The sequence below is a fragment of the Bos taurus genome, chromosome 15 (genome assembly GCF_002263795.3).
Source record: "Bos taurus isolate L1 Dominette 01449 registration number 42190680 breed Hereford chromosome 15, ARS-UCD2.0, whole genome shotgun sequence".
NCBI classification, from domain to species: domain Eukaryota; kingdom Metazoa; phylum Chordata; class Mammalia; order Artiodactyla; family Bovidae; genus Bos; species Bos taurus.
The window spans coordinates 79,474,878-79,501,150 of record NC_037342.1 but is presented as its reverse complement, the minus strand read 5'-3'; the positions used below and the strand labels follow the sequence as shown (position 1 = coordinate 79,501,150).

General features: G+C 38.7%; 2 protein-coding genes across 2 annotated transcripts; one reads left to right on the top strand and one right to left on the bottom strand.

Moving 5' to 3' along the window:
- The first annotated feature begins 2,513 nt into the window (after positions 1-2,513).
- Positions 2,514-3,452, top strand: OR9G4 (olfactory receptor family 9 subfamily G member 4). The gene has a single exon (NM_001389781.1). It carries the CDS (start codon positions 2,514-2,516, stop codon positions 3,450-3,452), a length of 939 nt encoding a protein of 312 aa, NP_001376710.1.
- A 21,508-nt stretch (positions 3,453-24,960) lies between these two features.
- Positions 24,961-25,869, bottom strand: OR8H14 (olfactory receptor family 8 subfamily H member 14). Its single transcript, NM_001389859.1, has one exon. It carries the CDS (start codon positions 25,867-25,869, stop codon positions 24,961-24,963), a length of 909 nt encoding a protein of 302 aa, NP_001376788.1.
- Positions 25,870-26,273: the final 404 nt, after the last annotated feature.

Here is a 26,273-nt window from a genome sequence, read left to right as displayed (position 1 = left end):
GGAAAGGAATCTAAGAAAAAGTGGAGATATATGTAATGAATTTTCTTTACTGTATATCTGAAACTAACACAAGATTGTAAATGAACTGTACTCTGATATAAACTTTTTTAAAATGAGGCTTAATAAGTCTCAGATATTTTTTATTCTTTAAGTGATAATGTAGTAGAGAAATTTATATTAACTATTGAGATGGTGTCTATAGGCTTCTTATTCATTTATTTTTTGCACTGTGTTTCTTTTTCTTCTTTTAACATTTATGCTTATTAATTTTTTTGGCTGCATCAAGTCTTAGTTTCATTGTGAGACATCTTTGATGTTCGTTGTAGCATGCAGGATCTATTAGTTGCAGCATGCCAACTCTTAGTGGCAGCACATGGGATCTAGTTTCCTGAACAGGGATTGAACCTGGGCCTCTTGCATTGGGAGAGTGGAGTCTTAGCCACTGGACCTAAAAGGAAGAACCTATAATGCACCCTTTTATACATTATCAATGTAAAGAAAGCTGAGCACCGAAGAATTGATGCTTTTGAACTGTGTTGGAGAAGACTTTTGACAGTCCCTTGGACTGCAAGGAAATCCAAGTAGTCTATCCTAGAGGAAATCAGTCCTGAATATCCATTGGAAGGACTGATGCTGAAGCTGAAACTCCAGTACTTTGACCACCTGATGTGGAAGGACTGACTCATTTGAAAAGACTGTGATGCTGGAAAAGATTGAAGGCAGGAGGAGAAGGGGATGACAGAAGATGAGATGGTTGGATGGCATCACCGACTCTATGGACATGAGTTTCAGTAAACTCTGGGAGTTGGTGATGGACAGGGAGGCCTGACATGCTGCAGTCCATGGGGTCACAAAGAGTTGGACACGACTGAGCAACTGAACTGAATATAATAACCAAAAACTCCACCCAAGATAATTCTATTAAGTTTGAGTATATTTAGAAAGTTGTATTGTACAACTGAATAACAATGGCACTATAACTGTGAAGCTCCCAGGATGCATGAGAATCAGTCATGTAACTAATACACTTTGGTTGAAGTTCTAATAGATGAAGAGAAGTGGTAAGAGGGAGGATTATAAAAATTTAAGTTAAAACAAGTTTACAGAACCTAGGATATATGACTAAAGCATCTGTGCTTTAGGTATTGAGAAGAAATCCATTATATGCTGAAAAGAAATGGAACGGCCTTCAGGACTCCAAAGTTGCTTTTACCATCATGTCATCAGTCAAGTCACATCCTCTCTGAACCCTCAGCTACATTGGAAAGGTTAGGATAACAAGTCATTGAAAGGTTAAGCTACTTCACTAAGTAACAAGTGGAACCAATATACCTTGAGGGAGAACATTTGGGTTTGCATTCTAGGTATAGAACTGCCTCTGGTTTGCCTCAGAGATGAGTATTTTCACATTAAAGTAACCCCGGTTCTCTCTGTTTTACTTTCTCTCACTGCCTAATGGGGGCTTCGCAGGTGGAGCTAGTGGTTAAGAATCTGCCAGTCAGTGCAGGAGATGTAAGAGATGCAAGTTCAATCTCCGAGAGCTCTGGAAGTTCAAGATATAAACCTGGAAGGAGTCGTAATTTTTCAATGGAGCTTTGACACCAAAAAGTTGGTTCTTCGTAATATTCAACATTACTGAATCCAAATGTGCTTCAACTATGTATATAAATCTCCCATGAACTAGAGAAAAGTGCAGAATACTTTTCTCACTTTGAAGGCAAAGAAATTCAAGTTGTCAGAGAATTATAGGATTGTCTTAGCTGGAAGAAGAAGAGAAAACTATATTTACTTATAAGAGAGGTCAATGGTTTAACAGTTGAGAACATGAGGTCTTGGTACAGAAAATTCTAGGTTCAACTACTATCTCTGCTGTTGATCAGTTCTAGGTCCTTGGAAACATCTCTTAAACTACATCAAGATTATAATAATATCTTTAAAAACTGTGGAAAGTATTAAGTGGGTTAAGTATAGGATTTAGGGCTCTGTCCAAACAAAGTGAAATGTGTGTGTGTATGTGTGTGTGTGTGTGTGTGTGTGTGTGTGTATTTATATGTGTGCTAATAGTGACAGGAGCAGTACAGTGTATTGATATTTGTTGAACTATCAGCATCATGCTAGACACATAGATTCTTAATAATACATGCAGAATACTCAAAATTTTGACCACTCATCATGTACCAGATGTTTGGCTGACATTTTCCTTTGTATCTGCTTAACTCAATCAGCCAACCTGTCAGTGTCCTCATTTTGTTCATTCATTTGATGAGACTCAGATACTCACCCTGCATCAAGCAAATAGCAAGTGAAAGCCTTAATTCTAAAATCAGCTATTTTCCCCAATTCTAGTGGTCTTCCCAAGTGACAGACTGAAGATGCGGTATTTTACCGACATTGTAAGGGATTAATATGCCTCCTAGCAGTTGTTGAGTTTATTGATACCTTTACTTCTTTATTCCAAAAGAAAAATCAGCAATTTTTTTCTCATTATCTTATCAATCTTTCTCCTAGTGGACATGGATGTTGGAAATCGCACCATCCTGACTGAATTCATCTTACTGGGTCTCTCAACAGACCCCCAATGGCAACTAATACTATTTGGAGTATTTCTGACTGTCTATTTGGTAACCTTGTCAGGGAACATGACCCTGGTTATCTTAATTCATATTGATTCCCACCTGCACACACCTATGTATTTTTTCATTGGCAATCTGTCTTTCTTGGATTTCTGGTACACCTCGGTGTACACTCCCAGAATCCTGGCTACTTGTATCTCAGAAGACAAGCGCTTTTCCTTGGCTGAATGTGGAGCCCAGCTATTCTTTTCTTGTGTTGTAGCCTACACTGAGTGCTATCTCCTAGCAGCCATGGCATATGACCGCCACATGGCAATCTGTAACCCGCTACTTTATTCAAGTTCTATGTCTCATTCTGTCTGTTCCAGACTTGTTGCTGGCTCCTATATAGGAGGCTTCTCGAATGCCATAGCCCATACTGCCAACACTTTTCGCCTGAGTTTCTGTGGCAAAAATATCATTGACCACTTTTTCTGTGATGCACCACCACTGGTGAAGATGTCATGTACAGACACCAAGGTCTATGAGCAGGTCCTCCTGGGTCTTGTGGGTTTCACGGTTCTCTCGAGCATTCTTGTCATCATCATTTCCTATTTCCACATCCTTCTCGCTATTCTGCGGATCCGCACGGCTTCAGGAAGGCACAAAGCTTTCTCCACCTGTGCCTCACACCTGGTCTCGGTCATGCTCTTCTATGGATCCTTGCTTTTCATGTACTCAAGGCCGAGCTCCACCTACTCCCTGAAGAGAGACAAAGTGGCTGCCCTGTTCTACACTGTGGTCAATCCACTGCTCAACCCTCTCATCTATAGCCTGAGAAACAAAGATGTCAAAGAGGCCTTCTGGAAAGCAGCAAAGACCATAAGACCTCAGAGATGATGGTGACCTGTTTTTGCAGAATGTTCTCATTGCATTTTCTAGGCTATTGGCTTATTAACATGTTTGTAAACATTACCATATTTCAAGTAAATGCAGCATGTTGTACTTAAAAGAAGAAACACTGATTAAACCATGTTGTTTTTTATTACTTCTTTTATTGTTAACTATTTTAAACATACGATATTAGTTTGTTTGATGTTTTAAGATACTGTAGTATGCTTGATTCTGTAGTTGTGGTTTAGTTGCTTAGTCATGCTGGAGTGTTGCAACTCCATGAACTGTAGCCTGCCAGGCCCCTCTGTCCTTGGGTTTCTCCAGACAAGAATGTTAGAGTGGTTTGCCATTTCTTTCTGCAGGGGATCTTCCTGACCCAGGCATCAGACCCGCATCTCCTAAACTGCAAGTGGATTCTTTACCACTGAGCCACGATGGGAACTTACTATGCTTCTTAGCAATACTATATTTTCTGTAACATTTATCTGCCTGACTATCTTTGGAAGGTCTTAGAGACATAAAGGAATTTGATGGATTTTTGTATAAAGTTTGATTTTGAATTTTAGTGCACAAGCTTCATTCTGTGGGGAAAATATTTGGAGTGGCTGAATTTTTGGAAATTGACTCAAGATTTTATACATGTTTATTTTTAGGAAGTAACTCCACCATATTTATTCAAGAGCTCTAAATGGGTACATAGAAAATATCATTGTAAATTTTTGTCTTTGTAAAATTGATGTATTCTACATTAATTTAATATAGGGTCAAATATTTGGCAAAGTATTAAATTGATGTAGACAAAATGCTAGGTCCATGAATCAAGGCAAATTGGAAGTGGTTAAACAGGAGATGACAAAAGTGAACATTGACATTTTAAGAATCAGCGAACTAAAATGGACTGGAATGGGTGAACTTAACTCAGATGACCATTATCTACTACTGTGGGCAAGAATCCCTTAGAAGAAATGGAGTAACCATCATAGTCAACAAAAGAGCCTGAAATGCAGTACTTGGATTAAATTTCAAAAGTGACAGAATGATCTCTGTTTGTTTCCAGGGCAAACCATTCAGTATCACAGTAATCCAAGTCTATGCCCTGACCAGTAATGCTCAAGAAGCTGAAGTTGAATGGTTCTATGAAGACCTAGAATATGTTCTAGAACTAACACCCCCAAAAGATGTCCTTTTCATTGTCGGGGAATGGAATGCAAAAGTAGGAAGTCAAGAAATACCTAGAGTAACAAGCAAATTTCGCCTTGGAGTACAGAATGAAGCAGGGCAAAAGCTAATAGAGTTTTGCCAAGAGAACGCACTGATCATAGCAAACACCCTCTTTCAACAACACAAGAGAAGACTCTACACATGGACATCACCATATGATCAATACCAAAATCAGATTGATTATACTCTTTGCAGCCAAAGAGGGAGAAGCTCTATCAGTTCAGTCCAGTTCAGTCGCTCTATCGTGTCCAACTCTTTGCAACCCCATGAATCACAGCAAGACAGGCCTCCCTGTCCATCACCAACTCCCAGAGTTCACTCAGACTCATGTCCATCGAGTCATTGATAACATCCAGTCATCTCATCCTCTGTCGTCAACCTTTCCTCCTGCCCCCAATCCCTCCCAGCATCAGAGTCTTTTCCAATGAGTTAACTCTTCACATGAAGTGGCCAAAGTACTGGAGTTTCAGCTTTAGCATCATTCCTTCTAACGAATACCCAGGACTGATCTCCTCCAGGATGGACTGGTTGGATCTCCTTGCAGTCCAAGGGACTTTCAAGAGTCTTCTCCAACACCACAGTTCAAAAGCATCAATTCTTCAGCGCTCAGCCTTCTTCACAGTCCAACTCTCACATCCATACATGACCACAGGAAAAACCATAGCCTTGACTAGCCAGACCTTTGTTGGCAAAGTAATCTCTCTGCTTTTGAAAATGCTATCTAGGTTCGTCATAACTTTCCTTCCAAGGAGTAAGCTTCTTTTAATTTCATGGCTGCAGTCACCATCTGCAGTGATTTTGGAGCCCCCAAAAATAAAGTCTGCCACTGTTTCCACTGTTTCCCCATCTATTTCCCATGAAGTGATGGTACCAGATGCTATGATCTTCGTTTTCTGAATGTTGAGCTTTAAGCCAACTTTTTCACTCTCCACTTTCACTTTTATCAAGAGGCTTTTTAGTTCTTCTTCACTTTCTGCCATAAGGGTGGTGTCATCTGCATATCTGAGGTTACTGATATTTCTCCCAGCAATCTTGATTCCAGCTTGTGTTTCTTACAGCCCAGCATTTCTCATGATGTACTCTGCATATAAGTTAAATAAGCAGAGTGAAAATATGCAGACTTGACATACTCCTTTTCCTATTTGGAACCAGTCTGTTGTTCCATGTCCACTTCTAACTGTTAATTCCTGACCTGCATACAGATTTCTAAAGAGGCAGGTCAGGTGGTCTGGTATTCCCATCTGTTTCAGAATTTTCCACAGTTTATTGTGATCCACACAGTCAAAGGCTTTGGCATAGTCAATAAAGCAGAAATAGATGTTTTTCTGTAACTCTCTTGCTTTTTTGATGATCCAGCAGATGTTGGCAATTTGATCTCTGGTTCCTCTGCCTTTTCTAAAACCAGCTTGAACATCAGGAAGTTCATGGTTCATGTATTGCTGAAGCCTGGCTTGGAGAATTTTGAGCATTACTTTACTAGCGTGTGAGATGAGTGCAATTGTTTGCTAGTTTAATTATTCTTTTGCATTGCCTTTCTTTGGGATTGAAATGAAAACTAAACTTTTCCAGTCCTGTGGCCACTGCTGAGTTTTCCAAATTTGCTGGCATATTGAGTGCAGCACTTTCACAGCATCATCTTTCAGGATTTGAAATAGCTCAACTGGAATTCCATCACCTCCACTAGCTTTGTTCATAGTGATGCTTTCTAAGGCCCACTTGACTTCACATTCCAGGATGTCTGGCTCTAGGTCAGTGATCACACCATCATGATTATCTGGGACATGAATATCTTTTTGTACAATTCTTCTGTGTATTCTTGCCAGCTCTTCTTAATATCTTCTGCTTCTCTTAGGTCCATACCATTTCTGTCCTTTATCAAGCCCATCTTTGCATGAAATACTCCATTGGTATCTCTGATTTTCTTGAAGAGATCTCTAGTCTTTCCCATTCTGTTGTTTTCCTCTATTTCTTTGCATTGATCGCTGAGGAAGGCTTTCTTATCTCTCCTTGCTATTCTTTGGAACTCTGCATTCAGATGCTTATATCTTTTCATTTCTCCTTTGCTTTTCACTTCTCTTCTTTTCACAGCTGTTTGTAAGCCCTCCCCAGACAGCCATTTTGCTTTTTTTGCATTTCTTTCCCATGGGGATGGTCTTGATCCCTGTCTCCTGTACAATGTTATGAACCTCATTCCATAGTTCATCAGGCACTCTATCGATCAGATCTAGGCCCTTAAATCTATTTCTCACTTCCACTGTATAATCATAAGGGACTTTATTTAGGTCATACCTGAATGGTCTAGTGGTTTTCGGTACTTTTTTCATTTAAGTCTGAATTTGGTAATATGTAGAAGCTCTATACAGTCAAAAAACAAGACCAGCAGTTGACTGTGGCTCAGACCATGAACTCCTTATTGCCATATTCAGACTTAAATTGAAGAAAGTAGGAAAAACAAATAGACCATTCAGGTCTGACCTAAATCAAACCTCTTATGATTATACAGTGAATGTGCAAAATAGTTTTAAGGGATTAGATCTGATGGACATAGTGCCTGAAGGACTATGGATGGAGATTTGTGAAATTGTACAGGAGGCAGGGATCAAGACCATCCCCATTGTAAAGAATTGCAAAAAAGCAAAATGGTTGTCTGACGAGGCCTCACAAATAACTGAGAAAAGAATAGAAGCTAAAGGCAAAGGAGAAAAGGAAAGATATGCCTATTTGAATGCAGCATTCCAAAGAATAGCAAGGAGAGATAAGAAAGCCTTCATCAGTGATAAATGCAGAGAAATAGAGGAAAATAATAGAATGAGAAAGACTGGAATGCCTGTCTCAGAATCATTTAAATCAGTTTCTTCACCCCCAGGATTGTAGATTCATGCAAACCCTTAGGATTTAATGGCAATTAAATAAAACTGTGTTTTGAGAAATTGGGAATTAGTAAGATGGGGAAGGGGATGACAGAGGATGAGATGGTTGGATGGCATCACTGACTTGATGAGTTTTACATAGAGTTTGAGCAAGGTCTAGGAGTTGGTGATGGCTATAGAAGCCTGGTGTGCTGCAGTCCATGGGGTCATAAGAGTTGGACATGACTGAATGACCGAACTGAAGATGGAGAAAATTTTTTCTGAGACTAAATTTTCCTAGTGAGAATTTTCATTCTCATTTTTCTTTAGTTATGTAGAAGCCAAATTAAACTTATGTGTATACATATGCATATTATATATATATATATATGTTCAGAACATACATATATATGTGCATATGTTATTAAAATCATGTGCATATTAAAATTATATGTTCATTAATATTTTTTAAACATTTCAATTTATCTATTTTTAGTTGAGGGAGAGTTTCTTTCCAGCATTGTGTTGGTTTCTGCCATACAGCAACATGAATCAGCCACAGGTATATATATGTGTCTCTGTCTCCTGAACCTCCCTTCCACTTCCCACCTGGTCCCACATCTCTAGGTTTGTCACAGAGCCCCAGTTTGGGCTCCCCAAGTCTTACAGCACATTCCCACTGGCTATCTGTTTTACATATGATAATGTACATGTTCCCGTGCTACTGTTTCCATTTGTCCCATGGTGTCCTTCCACGCCTTCTATCCAAAAGTCTGATCTCCATGTCTTTGTCTCCATTGCTGCCTTTGTTACATGTTGAATACTTTTCCTCTGTTCTCCCAAATCCATGCTCCATCCTTTTAATCTCATCTCTGCTCCAGGATGCTCAGCTGTACTAACTGCATCAGTGGGCTCATTTGTTCTCTGCATACTTAGTTGTGTTTAACCAGTGGTTGTGACTAGAAGGGAAGAGAGTAGGGTCAGAGTATTTTTTCCCAGCCTCCTTTCTAGCAAAATTATCATAGCTGGCTTCATCCCTGGACCTAAACCATAGATCCTGATGGATGGCCCATTTCAAAGCTTCCCCTTCAGTGCTCATAGCCTCTTTCTTTTCTTATATTGATTCCTCCAGGAACAGAGGAGGTTAACAGCTCTCAGAAGTTATTAGTTCTAGATTTATCACACTAGTCTGGAAATTCTGCAAGCCTTAGATATCCCTTTGTATTAATACCTTTATTTAACCCTCACCAAATTAACCAGTTTGTGTGGCCTTCTGCTACCTGCCAGGTTCATAACTGATATTGGTGTTAGAGCAGTCTCAGGAGACAAACATTCAAATATAATTGAATTGTTCATATATTAGAAGATTAGACATTTAAACTTATCCTGGTGGGAAATGGCACAGGGGTAACATATAGCATCTTGGAGTAGTTTACCATGCCGTTCTCCAGTGGGTCTTCCTGACCCAGGGATCAAACCCATGTCTCTTATGTCTCCTGCACTCCCAGGTGGGTTCTTTACCACTAGTGCCACCTGAGAAGCCCCTGCAGTAGTATCAGAGTTACTTAAGTGATCACCAGTGGCATCATGGAGTGAAAGATAAGTGGAAACAAAGTACCGAGGGATCGATTCCTGTAGCAGAGAAGCATGCAGATGGAGATTATGAACATCATGAGGGGAGTTGGCTTCTGCCGCAGTTTAAACCCTAGACTAACCAATTGATAAAAACAAACAGGTGGCAGCAAGCTTAAACTATATATTTGAAGAAGTCTCTCACTTCCTCTGCTCCTTGGGAAACTATATTTGAGGACTGATGCTATGACCATATTGTAGTAGTGCAGAGTTACCTCCCTAAATAAACTTGTTTGGTATTTAAGGAAAGATAAGAATATGACCAGAAAGGAGTGACGTTCTGAGGCATAGGATAGGGGCATTTGGGCAGAAAAGTAAAAATCTGAGAATTTTTCACCTCAAGTCCTTGAGTCTCATTTCAAAAACCAATAATTTCCCCCTTTATCTAGGGAATAAGAACTTTCACAGTACTGTCTCATTATTGATTGTACCTGGAGGGTTGAACACATGCAGAAACAAGTCTCCCTTACACTCAGCCCCATCATCCTCCCTTTTCTCTGTGTTTGGTGTGAAACTTCAAAACCCGCATAGCCCAGATGGTGAAATGCCAAATCTGATCTGCTAATAATTTCAGGACATCACCTATCAAGGTTGACAAGAATCTAGAGAATATATATAGGAATGGATTCTGAGAACATGAGGCCAAGGACAATGGAACTCCAACTTTAGTATGGCTAACTGTATTGACACAGGAACACTAAGCAAGGGTTTGGATTTGAAATCAGAATGTCAGACCAACCTGGCATGGTATTGAAGATGGATGACAGAAATATTGTAAATAACCTATTAGATGTGATCTACTCCACTGCTGCCTAAAGGCCACCCTCCTCACCTCTCACCTGGCTTCTCCAAGGGCTTCGAGAACATTTACTTTTCCAAGGTATTCATTGGAAGGTCTGATGCTGAAGCTGAAACTCCAATACTTTGGCCACCTCATGCAAAGAGTTGACTCATTTGAAAAGACCCCGATGCTGGGAAAGATTGAAGGCAGGAGAAGGGGATGACAGAGGATAAGATGGTTGGATGGCATCACCGACTCAGTGGACATGCATTTGAGTAAACTCCGGGAGTTGGTGATGACAGGGAGGCCTGGCGTGCTGCAGTCCATGGGGTCTCAGAGTCAGACACGTCTGAACGACTGAACTGAACTGAACTGAAGAAACACATTGTTTAGGGAGTCATTAGCACCCTTGTAAAGCTCGGCAGGAGCTACCATCAGTATGCTATGGGTGATGGCAAGAGAAGCTGCTGTGGGATTGGACTCCAAAACACTAGAGTATGCCAGGTTGCAGTGCATAGCTGTCACTCTCACCCTAGAAAGAATGGCTTAAGTGGATGTTTTTCTGTCATGGTTTGTCTGAACAGTTAGCTACCGATTGCTGAGGGTCAAGACACACGTATGCACATATTTTTTTACTTACAGAGATGTTATATATAAAAACCACCTTAGAGGTGAATGGGCTCTGTTCCTTGTCAGATGAAGGAACTAGCAACTATAGTGGAAACCTCATGTGCTCAAAGTCACATAGGTAAAGCACAACTCTGTCAAGAACCTGGTCCTCCTGACAGATTCTAGAGTACCATGATATCTGTTCACAGAAAAAGGACAAAAAGAAAGACAGAAGGGAGAAATGAAGGAAAAAAAGCTTCAATAGCTATCACACTGAAAGGAAATATTAAGCATTGTAATAATCCATTAACTCATGATGCTTCCCCAAAGACCTTCCATTAAAGAAAAAAGAAGATAATTGCATTTTTGTGGGATTTTAGAAATCACAATGAAGTAGCCTGGGAATTTTACCCTTTATTCATTTATTTTTACAGACAGTCAGTGTTTTCTGATACTTTCTGATGAAGCTTTAAAGGGAAGGAAATAGTGTTGAGCACTCAGGGAAATAATGACACTTGGTCTCCTTTACATTTACTTTGTCCTCTTTTCTTTCTGTTTTAAAGAGCTTGTTTTCTTTTGATGTGGACTCTTTTTAAAATCTTTACTGAACTTGTTGCAATATTGCTTCTGTTTTATGTTTTGTTTTTTTGGCCATGAGGTGTGTGGGATCTTAGCTATCTCACCAGGGATTGAACCCACACCCTCTGCATTGGAAGACAAAGTCTTAACAACTGGAAAATCAGGGAAATCCCCGCAAAGTGCTTCTTGTTGAGCACATACCTCTATAAACAGATGCTGTTGCTTTCATACACATTTGGTAAAAATTCTTCAAGAAAGATAACTTTCCCTACTAAGCTCAGTTCAGAATATATTGTTTGACAGTTCACATATGGATAAATGGTAATATAAAAATGCAGAAGTTTTAAGTATATTATAAATGTCAATATTTATATACAATATATTTATAAACACTTGCAAAACCACATTAAATCTTTTTAAAGTTCTATTTCATATATGTGAAATAAAATTCATATTTTATGATGACACAAGAAAAATTTAGAGATAAAAAAAGAGTTTTGATGTCCTCTGGTCTCCTCGCTCCTCTGTGCTGTGCATCGTGTATCAGCATTACGAATCGACCGGTCAACAGAAACACGTGCTCAATCGTAAAGACCAACCCTCTCCCAGCGTCAACAGCTCCTTAAAAGAAAACCTTGCTTCTTGATCTTGTAAGGGGCCATGGGCATATTTAGATTTGGATTGTGTAACCTGTCAATGGGCTTCCCTGATTGCTCAGTTGGTAAAGAATCTACCTGCAACGTGGGAGACCTGGGCTCAGTCCCTGGGTTCTGACGATCCCCTGGAGAAGGGAAAGAGTACCCACTCCAATATTCTGGCCTGGAGAATCCCATGGACTATACAGTCCATGAGGTCACAAAGAGTTGGACACGACTGAGTGACTTTCACTTTTTTCAACCTGTCAATAATCCATTATTTAATGTACATCCCTCTGTATCAAAAAACTTCTATAACTGTGCCTTAACTTCTTGCTGTAGCTAATGGGGTTGCAAAGAGTTGAACACAACTTAGCAACTGAACAACAAATAACAACAACCTGACTTCTAAAGTGCAGAAGGCTTCTCAGAGTTTTCTGAGATGTTATAGTTCTCAATTTGGCTTGAATAAAATTTTCCATTTCTTTCTCAGACTCACTAATTTTTTATTGACATAGGTAATATGGTAATTCATGCCTGCTTGCTACTAAAAGGAATTAAGTCATGCTGAAATATAAAGACAAAAAATGATGAAAACCCCCTTTAACCTTTTATTTCGTAATACTCAAATACACCTTTCTTCTCATGAGTAACAATCTTGCCTCTTAACTTTTTAAATAGACTCTTTTGTTTTTTAAAGAATTTTTGTATCCCAGAAAAATTGAGTGGAAAGACTTGAAATAAATTATTAGCCCCAACATGGAATCTCTTTTGCCTTGGGTGCCTGTCAGTAAAACTGAACAGGGAAATGTTTCACTTGAACAGAAGCTTTTCTTCTTTTTTAAAATTTATTTTAATTGGAGGCTAATTACTTTAAAATATTGTAGTGGTTTTTACCATACATTAACATGAATCAGCCATAGGTGGACATGTGTTCCCCATCTTGAACGCCCCTCCCACCTCCCTCATGGTTATCCCAAAGCACGAGCCCTGAACACCCTGTTTCATGCATCGAACCTGGACTGGTGATCTATTTCACATATGATAATATACATGATTCAATGCTATTCTCCCAAATCATCCCACCCTCTCTTTCTCTTATAGAGTCCAAGTCTGTTCTTTACATCTGTGTCTCTTTTGCTATCTCGTATACAGGGTCATTGTTACCATCTTTCTAAATTCCATATATATGTGTTAATAGACTGTATTGGTGTTTTTCTTTCTGACTTACTTCACTCTGTATAATAGGCTCCAGTTTCATCCACCTCATTAGAACTGATTAAAATTCATTCTTTTTAATAGCTGAACAATATTCCATTGTGTATATGTACCACTGCTTTCTTATCCATTCATCTGCCGATGGACATCTAGATTGCTTCCATGTCCTAGCTATAGTAAACAGTGCTGTGATGAACATTGGGGTACATGTGTCTCTTTCAATTCTGGTTTCCTCGGTGTGTATGCCCAGCAGTGGGATTGCTGGGTCCTATGGCAATCTCCACACTGTTCTCCATAGTGGCTGTACTAGTTTGCATTCCCACCAACAGTGTAAGAGGGTTCCCTTTTCTCCGTGCCCTCTCCAACATTTATTGTTTGTAGACTTTTGGATACCAGCCATTGTGACTGGCATGAGATGGTAACTCATTGTGGTTTTGATTTGCATTTCTCTGACAATGAGTGATGTTGAGCATCTTTTCATGTGTTTGTTAGCCATCTGTATGTCTTCTTTGGAGAAATGCTGTTTAGTTCTTTGGTCCATTTTTTGATTGGGTCATTCATTTTTCTGGAATTGAGCTGAAGGAGTTACTTGTATATTTTTAAGATTAATTCTTTGTCAGTTGCTTCGTTTGCTATTATTTTCTCCCATTCTGAAGGCTGTCTTTTCACCTTGCTTATAGTTTCCTTCAGTGTGCAAAAGCTTTTAATTTTAATTAGGCCCCACTTGTTTATTTTTGCATTTATTTCTATTACTCTGGGAGGTGGGTCATAGAGGATCCTGCTGTGACTTATGTCAAAGACTGTTTGCCTATGTATCCCTCTAGGAGTTTTATAGTTTCTGGTCTTATGTTCAGATCTGTAATCCATTTTGAGTTTATTTTTGTGTATGGCATTAGAAAGTGTTCTAGTTTCATTCTTTTACAAGGGGTTGTTGACAAGTTTTCCTAGCACCATTTCTTAAAGAGCTTATCTTTTCTCCATTGTATAGTCTTGCTCCCTTTGTCAAAGATAAGGTTTCCATAGATGTCTGGATTAATCTCTGGGCTTCCAATTTTGTTCCATTGATCTATTTTTCTGCTTTTGTGCCAGTACCATACTGTCTTGATGACTGTAGCTTGTAATATAGTTGAAGTCAGGCAGGTTGATTCCTCCAGTTCCATTCTTCTTTCTCAAGATTGCTTTGGCTTTTTGAGTTTTTTTGTATTTCCATAAAAATTGTGAAATTATTTGTTCTAGTTCTGTGAAAAATACCATTGGTAGCTTGATAGGGATTGCATTGAATCTATAGATTGTTTTGGGTGATATACTCATTTTCACTATATTGATTCTTCCAATCTATGAACATGGTATATTTCTCCATCTATTTGTTTCGTCTTTGATTTCTTTCATCAGTGTTTTATACTTTTCTATATATAAGCCTTTTGTTTCTTTAGGTAGATTTCAGTTCAGTCACTCAGTCATGTCCGACTCTTTGAGATCACAGGAACTGCAGCACGCCAGGCCTCCCTGTCCATCACCAACTCCTGTGTTCCACTGAAACCCTTGTCCACTGAGTCGGTGATGGCATCCAACCATCTCACCCTCTGTCATCCCCTTCTTCTCCTGCCTTAAATCTTTTCCAGCATCAAGGATTTCCCAATGAATCAGCTCTTCACATCAGGTGGCCAAAGTGTTGGAGTTTCAGCTTCAACATCAGTCTTTTCAATGAACACTCAGGACTTATCTCCTTTAGGATGGACTGGTTGGATCTCCTTGCAGTCCAAGGGTCTCTCAAGAGTCTTCTCCAACACAGTAGTTCAAAAGCATCAATCCTTCCATGCTCAACTTTCTTTATAGTCCAACTTTCACATCCATACATGACCACTGGAAAAACCATAGCCTGGACTACATGGGCCTTGGTTGGCAAAGTAATGTCTCTGCTTTTGAATATGCTATCTAGGTTGGTCATAACTTTCCTTCCAAGGAGTAAACATCTTTAAATTTCATGGCGGCAGTCACCATCTGCAGTGATTTTGGAGCTCCAAAAAAATAAATTCAGCCACTGTTTCCCATCTATTTGCCATGAAGTAATGGGGCTGGATGCGATGATCTTAGTTTTCTGAATGTTGAGCTTTAAGCCAACTTTTTCACTCTCCTGTTTCACTTTCATCAAGAGGCTGTTTAGTCCTTCTTCACTTTCTGCCATAAGGGTGGTGTCATCTGCATATCTGAGGTTATTGATATTTCTCCTGGCAATCTTAATTACAGCTTGTGCTTCTTCCAGCCCAGCGTTTCTCATGATGTACTTTGCATATAAGTTAAATAAGCAGGGTGGCAATATACAGACTTGACGTCCTCCTTTTCCTATTTGGAACCAGTCTGTTGTTCCATGTCCAGTTCTAACTGTTGCTTCCTGACCTGCATATAGGTTTCTCAAGAGGCAGATCAAGTGGTCCAATATTCCCATCTCTTTCAGAATTTCCCACAGTTTATTGTGATCCACACAGTCAAAGGCTTTGGCATAGTCAATAAAGCAGAAGTAGATGTTTTTCTGGAACTACCTTGTTTTTTCCATGACCCATCAGATGTTGGCAATTTGATCTCTGGTTCCTCTGCCTTTTCTAAAACCAGCTTGAACTTCTGGAAGTTCACAGTTCACGTGTTGCTGAAGCCTGGCTTGGAGAATTTTGAGCATTACTTTACTAGCATGTGAGATGAGTGCAATTGTGTGGTAGTTTGAGCATTCTTTGGCATTGCCTTTCTTTGGGATTGGAATGAAAACGGACCTTTTCCAGTCCTGTGGCCACTGCTGAGGTAGATTTATTCTTTTACTTTATTTTATTTAACTTTACAATATTGTATCCGTTTTGCCATATATCAAAATGGATCTGCCACAGGTATACATGTGTTCCCCATCCTGAACCCTTCTCTCTCCTCCCTCCCTATACCATCCCTCTGGGTCGTCTCAGTGCACCAGCCCCAAGCATCCAGTATCGAGCATTGAACCTGGACTGGCAACTCGTTTCATATATGATATTATACATATTTCAATGCCATTCTCCCAAATAAATGAGGTAGATTTATTCTTAAGTATTTTGTTGTTTTCATTGCAATGGTGAATAGAGTTGTTTCCTTAATTTCTCTTTCTGTTCTCTCATTATGACTGTATAGGAATGCAAGGGGTTTCTGTGTGTTTATTTTATATCCTGCAAATTTACTGTATTCATTGATTAGCTCTAGTAATTTTCTGGTGGAGTCTTTAGGATTTTCTATGTAGAGGATCATGTCATCTGCAAACAGTAAATGTTTTACTTCTTCTTTTCCAATTTGGATTCCTTTTATTTCTTTTTATGCTCTGATTGCTGTGGCTAAAACTTCCAAAAATATGTTGAATAGTAGTGGTGAGAGTGGGCACCCTTGTCTTGTTCCTGACTTTAGGGGAAATGGTTTCAATTTTTCATCATTGAGGATAATGTTTGTTGTGGGTTTATCATATATGGCTTTTATTAGGTTGAGGTATGTTACTTCTATGCCTGCTTTCTGGAGGGTTTTCTCATAAATGGATGTTGAATTTTGTCAAAGGCTTTCTCTGCATCTATTTGGTTTTTATCTTTCAATTTGTTACTGTGGTGTATCACATTGATTGATTTGCAAATGTTGAAGAATCCTTGCACTCCTGGGATAAAGCCCACTTGCTCAAGATGTATGATCTTTTAAATATGTTGTTGGATTCTGTTTGCTAGAATTTTGTTAAGGATTTTTGCATCTATGTTCATCAGTGATATTGACCTGTAGTTTTCTTTTTTTGTGGCATCTTTGTCTGGATTTGGTATTAGGGTGATGATGCCCTCATAGAATGAGTTTGGAAGTTTATCTTCCTCTGCAATTTTCTGGAAGAGTTTAAGTAGGATAGGTGTTAGCTCTTCTCTAAAATTTTGATAGGATTCAGCTGTGAATCCGTCTGGTCCTGGGCTTTTGTTGGAAAATTTCTGATAACAGTTTCTTTTTTGTGCTTGTGACTAGTCTGTTAAGATCTTCAATCTTCCTGGTTCAGTTTTGGAAGTTATACTTTTCTAAGAATTTGTCCATTTCTTCCAAGTTGTCTATTTTATTGGCATAGAGTTGCTGACAGTAGTCTCTTATGATCCTTTGTATTTCTGTGTTGTCTGTTGTAATTTCTCCATTTTAATTTCTAATTTTGTTCATTTGATTCTTCTCCCATTTTTTCTTAATGAGTCTGGCTAATGGTTTATCTATTTTATTTATCTTCTCAAAGAACCAGCTTTTAGTTTTGTTGATTTTTTCTATGGTCTCCTTTCTTTTTCATTTATTTCTACCCTAGTTCTTATGATTTTTTTCCCTTCTATTAACCCTGGGATTCTTCAATTCTTCTTTTTCTAGTTGTGTTAGGTGTAGAGTTAGGTTATTTATTTGATTTTTCTCTTGTTTCTTGAGGTAAGCTTGTATTGCTATGAACCTTCCCCTTAGCACTGCTTTTACTGAATTGCATAGGTTTTGTGTTGCTGTGTTTTCATTTTCATTCATTTCTATGCATATTTTGATTTATTTTTTGATTTCTTCTGAGATTTTTTGGTTATTAAGAAGTGTGTTGTTTAGCTTCCATATGTTTGTATTTTTAATTTTTTTTTTTTCCCTGTAGTGGACATCTAATCTTACCATATTGTTATCAGAAAAAATGCTTGGAATGATTTCTTTCTTTCTTTTTTTTTATTTACCAAGGCTAGATTTATGACCCAGGATGTGATCTATCCTGAAGAATGTTCCGTGTGCACTTGAGAAAAAGGTGAAATTCATTGTTTTGGGGTAAATGTCCTATAGATATCAATTAGGTCTAACTGGTCCATTGTATCATTTAAAGTTTGTGATTCCTTGCTAATTTTTTGTTTGACTGATCTATCCATAGGTGTGAGTGGGGTATTAAAATCTCCCAATATGATTGTGTTACTGTTAATTTTCCTTTTCATTCTTGTTAGCATTTGCCTTACATATTGCGGTGTTTCTATGTTGGGTGCATATATATTTATAATTGTTATGTCTCCTTCTTGGATTGATCCTTTGATCATTATGTAGTGTCCTTCTTTGTCTCTTTTCACGGCCATTATTTCAAGGTCTATTTTATCTGATATGAGTATTGCTATTCCTGCTTTCTTTTGGTCTCCATTTACATTAAATATGTTTTTCCAGCCCTTCACTTTCATTTTGTATATTTCCCTAGGTTTGAAGTGGGTCTTTTTTAGACAGCATATATAAGGGTCTTGTTTTTGTGTCCATTCAGCCAATCTTTGTCTTTTGGTTTGGGCATTCAACCTATTTACATTTAAGGTAATTATTGATGAGGATGATCCCGTTGCCATTTACTTTGTTGTTTTTGATTCGAGTTTACAAACCTTTTGTGTGTTTCCTGTCTAGAGAAGATTCTTTTGCATTTGTTGGAGAGCTGGTTTGGTGGTACTGTATTCTCTCAGCTTTTGCTTGTCTATAAAGCTTTTGATTTCTCCATATTTGAATGAGATCCTTGCTGGGTGCAGTAATCTGGGTTGTAGGTTTTTCTCTTTCATCACTTTAAGTATGTCCTGCCATTCCCTTCTGGCCTTAAGAGCTTCCATTGAAAAATCACTTGTTATCCTTATGGAAATCCCCTTGTGTGTTATTTGCTGCTTTTCCCTTGCTGCTTTTAATATTTGTTCTTTGTGTTTGATCTTTGTCAATTTGATTAATACATGTCTTGGGGTGTTTCGCTTTAGGTTTATCCTGTTTGGGACTCTCTGGGTTTCTTGGACTTGGGTTGCTATTTCCTTCCCCATTTTAGAAAGTTTTCAACTATTATCTCAAATATTTTCTCATGGCCTTTATTTTTGTCTTCTTCTTCTGGAATGCCTATGATTAGAATGTTGGGGCATTTGACGTTGTCCCAGAAGTCTCTGAGGTTGTCCTCATTTCTTTTAATTCTTTTCTTCTTTTTTCTCTCTGCTTCATTTATTTCCATCACTCTATCTTCCACTTCACTTATCCTATCTTCTGACTCAGTTATTCTACTGTTGGTTTCCTCCAGAGTGTTTTGGTCTCATTTATTCCATTATTCATTATGGATTGACTCTTTTTTATTTCTTCTAAGTCGTTGTTAAACATTTCTTGCATCTTCTCAATCCTTGTCTCTAGATTATTATCTGCAACTCCATTTTGTTTTCAAGATTTTGGATCATTTTTACTATCATTATTCTGAATTCTTTTTCAGGTAGACTCCCTATCTCCTCCTCTTTTGTTTGGTTTGGTGAACATTTATCATGTTCCTTTTCCTGCTGAATAATATTTTTATTATGTTTAGATTGCTGTTTTTGGGGTGGCCTTTATGTATGTTGGAAGTTTGTGGTTCCTTTTTATTGTGGAGGTTCCTCCCTGTGGGTGGGGTTGGATGAGTGGCTTGTCAAGGTTTTCTGGTTAGGGACATTTGTGTCAGTGTTCTTGTGGGTGGAGAGGGATCTATTCTCTCTGGAGTGCAATGAAGTGTCCAGTAGTGAGTTTTGAGGTGTGTGTGACTTTTGGCTGCTTGTATCTTAATGCTCAGGGTTATGTTCCTGCATTGTTGGAGAGTTAGTTTGGTATGTCTTGCTCTGAAACTTGTTGGCTCTTGGGTGGAGCTTGGTTTCAGTGTTTGGAGGCTTTTGGATGAGCTCTTGTTTATTAATGTTCCTTGGAGTCAGGGGTTTTCTGGAGTTCTCAAGTTTTGGATTTAAGCCTCCTGCCTCTGGCTTTCAGTCTTATTCTTACAGTTGTCTCAAGTCTTGAGACAATGATAAAACATTGATAAGACAATGATAAAACATTGATAAGACAATGATAAAACAGCACCAATGATAAAACATCTAGGTTAATGGTGAAAAGATTCTCCACAGTGAGGGACACTGAGAGAGGTTCACAGAGTAACACGGAGAAGAGAAGAGGGAGGAAGGAGATAGAGGTGACCAAGAGGAGAAGAGGGGGAGTCAAAAGGAGAGAGACAGATCTTGCCAGTAATCCATTTCCTAAATGTTATCCACAGCACTGAATACCCAAACAGATTTATAGAGTTAGGTAGAGAAGAGAAGGGGGAGGGAGGAGATAGAGGTGACCTGGGGGAGAAAAAGGCGCATCAAAAGAGGGAGAGAGCAATCAAGCCATCAATCACATTCCTAAGTAAAAATGGACACTTAAGATTGGATTCTTAAGGTACAAAATTGATAACAAATACCAAAAAGCAAAGATTAAAAATCTAGAGTAGAGGTTAGACTCTCAAAAATACAATATTAACAAAACAAAATCAGAAAAATTATTAAAAATATATATGAAGTTTGCTTTAAAAGTGAGGTCTTTTCTTGCAAGGTAATAGTAGGTTATAAAAATGAAAATTAAAGAAATAATAAAGAACTTAAAAATTAAAAAAAATTAAAAATGATAATAGTAAAATATATCTAGGAATTTCTTTGGAGCTGTTGAGGACAGTGGGGTCAGTTCAATTTCATATCTTTCCTTGTTTTAGCTTATATTTCTTCTCATCGTTTATAGGCACCTTCAAGTGTGGTCAGTGCTAACTACGGGATTTTAATCTGTTGCACCTGTCACTTCCAGAGCAGTTCCGTCTTCTTTGTTTATTTTGGCTTCCTCTGTTTGCAAGTCTCTTAAGTGTCTAATTTCCACCCTGACACAAGGGGGCAAAGATGGTCACTTATTTAGGCTAACTTGTTCAGTTGTGCTGTGGGAAGGGAGAAACACTGCAAAGAAATATCACTGGCATGTGTGGGGAGTACTCACAGCGTCTGGGCCACACTGGGTTTGCCCCCGCTCATGGTATGTGTACTTTCCCGGTCTACACTGCTCAGGCTCCAGGTTGCTCTGCAGGGGAACTGTCTAAAGCAGGTCCTGGGGTGCGTGCACTTCCCAGGTCTAAGCCACTCAGGTTCAGGTTCTTGCATACTCCACCAAGGCACAAACTTGGTTGGGCCTGCATTTTGTGCCCTTCCCAGGTCTGAGCAGCTCAGGAGACCAGGTGCTTGGAGAGTGCACTCTCCCAGCTGGGCAGTGACTCTTATCACCTCCCTGGTCCGAGAACTTTGGTTTCCTGGGTGTGCAGCAAGAGCACTGTCTCAGGTGTGTCTCCTCTGGGGAGCTGATCTCTGACTGCAACCCTCCTGGTGGATGTCAACCGTCCAGGATCCCAGGAAGATTGGTTAATAACTGGGAGAATGCTCACAGTTTGGTGGAGGATGCCATCTCTGTGGTCAAGATTGCCCCTCGCCTTCAGGCTCTGGCTGTCGCCCACCTGGCTCTCAGCCTCTGGTGGGGGGCTTGGGGGAGGGGCCAGTCCACAGCCGGCTAGCTCTCCTCTGGTGTCCCCTCAATCCTTTGTTCTGTGAGTGGGCCAGGCTCTCTCTCTTTTTTTCTCTCTGATTATCCCACAGTTTGGGATATTACTATATCACATTTGCTCCCTCAGATTGTCCTCACGGAATCCAGGCCCTGTCCCCACCCTAAGCCATGCAAAATGCCTCCCTGTTCAAGCCTGCTCGCTGCTGGTGGACTCAAGCATCTGGGCTACTTCTCCGCTGGGAGTCGTGACTAGGCACATAATCTGTGGGTTCTTCCCCCCCACCCCTCCCAGTTATGTTGCCCTCTGAGATTCCAAAACTCCCCACAGACCCACCAGTGAGAGGATTTCCTGGTGTTTAGAAACTTCTCCTCTTTCATGACTCCCTCCCCGGGGCAGGTCTCTGTCCCTAACTCTTTTGTCTCTCTTTTTATCTTTTATATTTTGTCCTACATCCTTTTGAAGAGAATGGGCTGCATTTCTGGGTGCTGGTGTCCTCCACCAGCATTCAGAAGTTGTTTTGTGAAATTTGCTCAGTGTTTAAATGATCTTTTGATGAATTTGGGGGAGAAAGTGGTCTCCCCATCCTATTTCTCCCCCATTTTAGGACCGCTCCCAATAAATATTTTAAAAAAAGACAGTCTTAATAAGTCCTTAAAATAATGCATACTGTGCTTCATCAGTTGTCACAATGATTTATAGTGTAAAATACTTAATTGTAAAATGAAGTTTGTAGGAGGCAGACACCAATAATATAGATCAGAGAAGAAAACTAAAAATTTAGACCAAACATGTACATATACACACACAGACCCCTTCTCATGAATTGTCTTCAGCTACTCTCAAGACTGAAGACTGATAGGTCTATAGGAGATTTGTTTGTGATGTATGGTGTATGAGAAGTCCTAACCAGTTGACTCCAATGATTTTAAATCATATGAACAAAATATAATTATGTGTACACTCATTTCCATATCCTAACTACAATGGATCATCTCCAAGAAAAAGAAATGCAAAAAAGCAAAATGGCTGTCTCAGGAGGCCTTACAAATTAGCTGTGAAAAGAAGAGATGCAAAAAGCAAAGGAGAAAAGGAAAGATATACCAATTTGAAGGCAGAGTTCAAAGAAATAGCAAGGAGAGATAAGAAAGCCTTCCTCAATGATCAGTGCAAAGAAATAGAGGAAAACAATAGAATGGGAAAGACTAGATATTTCTTCAAGAAAATTAGAGATGCTGTCTCAATGGACATGAGTTTGGGTAAGCCCTGGGAGTTGGCGATGGACAGGGAGGCCTGGTGTGCTGCAGTCCATGGGCTCACAAAGAGTTGGGCACTACTGAGTGACTGAACTGAACTGAGCTGAACTACAAAGGAAAAAGTAATTGGAAATGAAATCTATTGGTTAATCACTCACTAGGCCATATTTTGCACAAGTGTTAAGAGTTTTTTTGATAGTCAGAATTTTGAATTAAAATAATATTTTTTGAGTGCTAATATTCACCATTGTGCTTGCTATGTATCTTCAGGAATGTCTGACTCTGTGTGACCCCATGGACTGTAGCCTGCCAGGCTCCTCTGTCCACATGATTCTCGAGGCAAGAGGACTGGAGTAGGTTGCTATGCTGTCCTCCAGGGATCTTCCCAACCCAGGGATCAAGCCACATCTCTTATGTCTCTTGCAGTGGCAGGCAGGTACTTTACCACAATGCCACCTGGGAAGCCACAGGAAGAAGTGCAAATACCAAAACATAATATAAACTTGAATGAAGTAAAATCTTTCATTTTAATGAATTCATCACTGTGCCTTCACCAGCAAGCAAAAATGAAAGAAAATACTTACTTGCATATTGAATAAGTTATACATTTGCTACATGTTGTGGAGAGTAAAACTATGACTAACCAAATTCTTTTCTCAAAGAGCTTACAATATATTTGGTGAGAGAGAAATATTATACAAATACATTTTCTTTTAAAAATACTTCTTCAAATTAATCTTCACTTCCCTTCAATAAACATTTACATGTGATTTCCCAAATTCTTTCATTACCACTCAGTGTTTCATGTAAAGTGAAAGCGTGGAGAGAGGCTCAGAGTGAGGGGATATGTGTGTAATAAGTGATTCACTCTGTTGTACAGCAGAAACTAACACACTTATGTAAAGCTATTACACTCCAAAATAAATAAATAATAAATAAAAAATTTAAAAAATAAAATCAATATTTTCAGGGAGTCATCAAAATTATAACATTTCATGCAGAATGTTAACTTGATGAATTTAATATTTCATGTCCATAGAATGGCAAAATGAGCATCTTTCCCACATACAAACTTAGTTATCTTAGATTTCAATGATAAAAAGAATATTCAAGTTTATACATGTAAGTGTATGAAGAAAGTCTCAAAAATGTAGGAAATGTCAGAAATATCACACATGTTCATAATATATACACACAAAACCTACACAATTATCAATCTAGAAGAACACGTACTAAACACATAATAACTTCCAGTGCATTTTTATTTCCTTAAATTTTCAATATTTTTCAAATTTTTACAATGTTAACATATTCCACTCAAAAGCCAAAATTGTGATGTGGTGAGTGTTTCCTTAGCTGTTTGTGTGTTTGCCTTTTAAACCAACCTAAAATAACTAATAAAACACAACTATATATCCATTACAAAGAAGTCACTGTGTGTTAAAAATACTGGAGGGATATCAATATTCTTATGATAATGGCCAACATTTATTAGTACTGCCTTAAATGATTTGCATACATGAATTGATTTAATCTTTATAGTAACTGTGTGTGTGCATGTATGCTCAGTCACTCAGTCCTGTCAGACTCTTTGCAAACCCATGGACTATAGCCCACCAGGCTTCTCTGTCCATGGAATTTTCTAGTCAAGAACACTGGAGTGGGTTGTCATTTCCTTCTCCAGCGATCTTCCAGACCCAGGGATCAAACACATGTCTCTTGCATAGACAGATGGATTGTTTACCACTGAGCCACCTGGGAAGCCCCTTATAGTAACTCTATGGACGAGGAATTATTATTTATCTAGTGCAGTTGAGGAAACTTGAGGCTTGAATTTTCAGTGATTTATGGTTTATATAAGTAATAGAGCAGCAGTCCTAGAATCTAAATTTTGGAATGTTTGGTTCCCAAGCAAGTGTTCATAATCACTCTGCTATAACGCTTCTCTCTAAAGTAAAGGAAATGACTTCTGAAATTGGCATCATTGTTCCCAAAATTGACCTCTTTTCCATCATAACATTCTCTGAAGTTGGATTACGTTTTAGAATATATATGACATATTTGAAAAGCTGACAACTATACTTTTTCATTTAGGAAATCAGTTTCACTTAAAAATGTATATAGTTAGACTAGGTTTAACATGGTTCTGGTTTCCAATTATAATATCGATTTCCAAAGGCATATTCTTAAAAATAAAATTATATTTTTTATATTTAGATAGATTACATTTAGTTAGGCAAATGATGGCTCAGCAAAATAAATAAACAAACAATTCTATTTGTCTCTGAAGAGACAGCAAGGAAATACACTACAGGAATGAAAAGAAAAATGACTTTGAAGTTTAACATCATTGTTACTTTAATTATTTGGAGTCCTTTCTCTTCTTCATGACCCTATTGAGTGCATTTTTTTACTTCTTTGTTTCTAAGGCTGTATATAAGGGGGTTCAGCATGGGGATGACAATAGTATAAAAAACAGAAGCCACTTGATCCTTTCCCAAGGAGTAGGACTTACTTGGTTTTAAGTAAGTGAAAATCATAGTGCCATAGAAGATGGTGACCGCCAGGAGATGGGAGGCACAGGTAGAGAAGGCTTTCTGCTTCCCTGCAGTGGAAGTGATTTTAAGGATAGTGGACAGGATGGACATATAGGACACAGATATTGTGATAAGAGACACCAGTAGGGTGGAGCCAGCAGAAATGAATATGATGATTTCGATGTCATGTGTGTCAGTGCAGGACAGCGCTAAAATTGCTGGTCCATCACAGAAAAAGTGATAAATTATCTTTGAGTTGCAGAAATGCAATCTACTCAAGCACAGAACATTGACAGAGGTGTCCATAAAGCCAATCAAATAGGATCCAAAGATGAGACAGCAGCATCGCCTGGTGGACATAACCACCTGGTAACGCAGAGGGCTGCAGATGGCTGCATAGCGATCATAGGCCATGCAGGAGAGAAGGAAACATTCAGTGGCGCCCAAGAAGACAAAGAAAGACATCTGAGTGAAGCAGTTCAGGTATGAAGTATTCTTCTTGGAAGTTAGTAAGTTGTCTAAGGTTTTAGGGGTGATGACGCTTGAGTAACTGAGATCAAGAAATGACAAGTGACTGAGGAAAAAGTACATGGGGGTGTGAAGCTGGGGGTCCAGGTGGATTATCAGTATCATCCCCACATTCCCCAGCACAGTGATCAGGTATATCAGGAGAAAGAGGGTGAAGAGGACCAGCCGGATCTCTTTAGAATCTGTCAGTCCCATGAGGATGAAGTCAGACACCTGTGTGATATTCCTTCTGCCCATAGTGTTCAAGTGCTCCAAATGGTTGAGATCAAAGTTTGATACTTGACATGAATTACTTCAAAAAGCTTGCGGTTTTATAAACAACATGGTATATTTATATTTGATGTTATAGTTTGATGTTTCTAGAGAGTGAGAAGAGGGTTGTAGAGAGTATGAAAAGAAAACTCTTAATTTGACTATCAAATATAGAAATAAGGGTAACTATATTTGGATATAGTGTAGCAAAACCTAATACAATTGAATAGTTAGAATGACTGATACTGTTTTAAGGTTTGTCATTATTAATGCATTTAATTACCATCAGATTATTATACCATAGTTAGTACCATTTGACACATTCTTCATATGAGAAAAAAACCACTGTGAATTTAGTTAACCCAACCAGAGTCAGAGCTATTAAATAT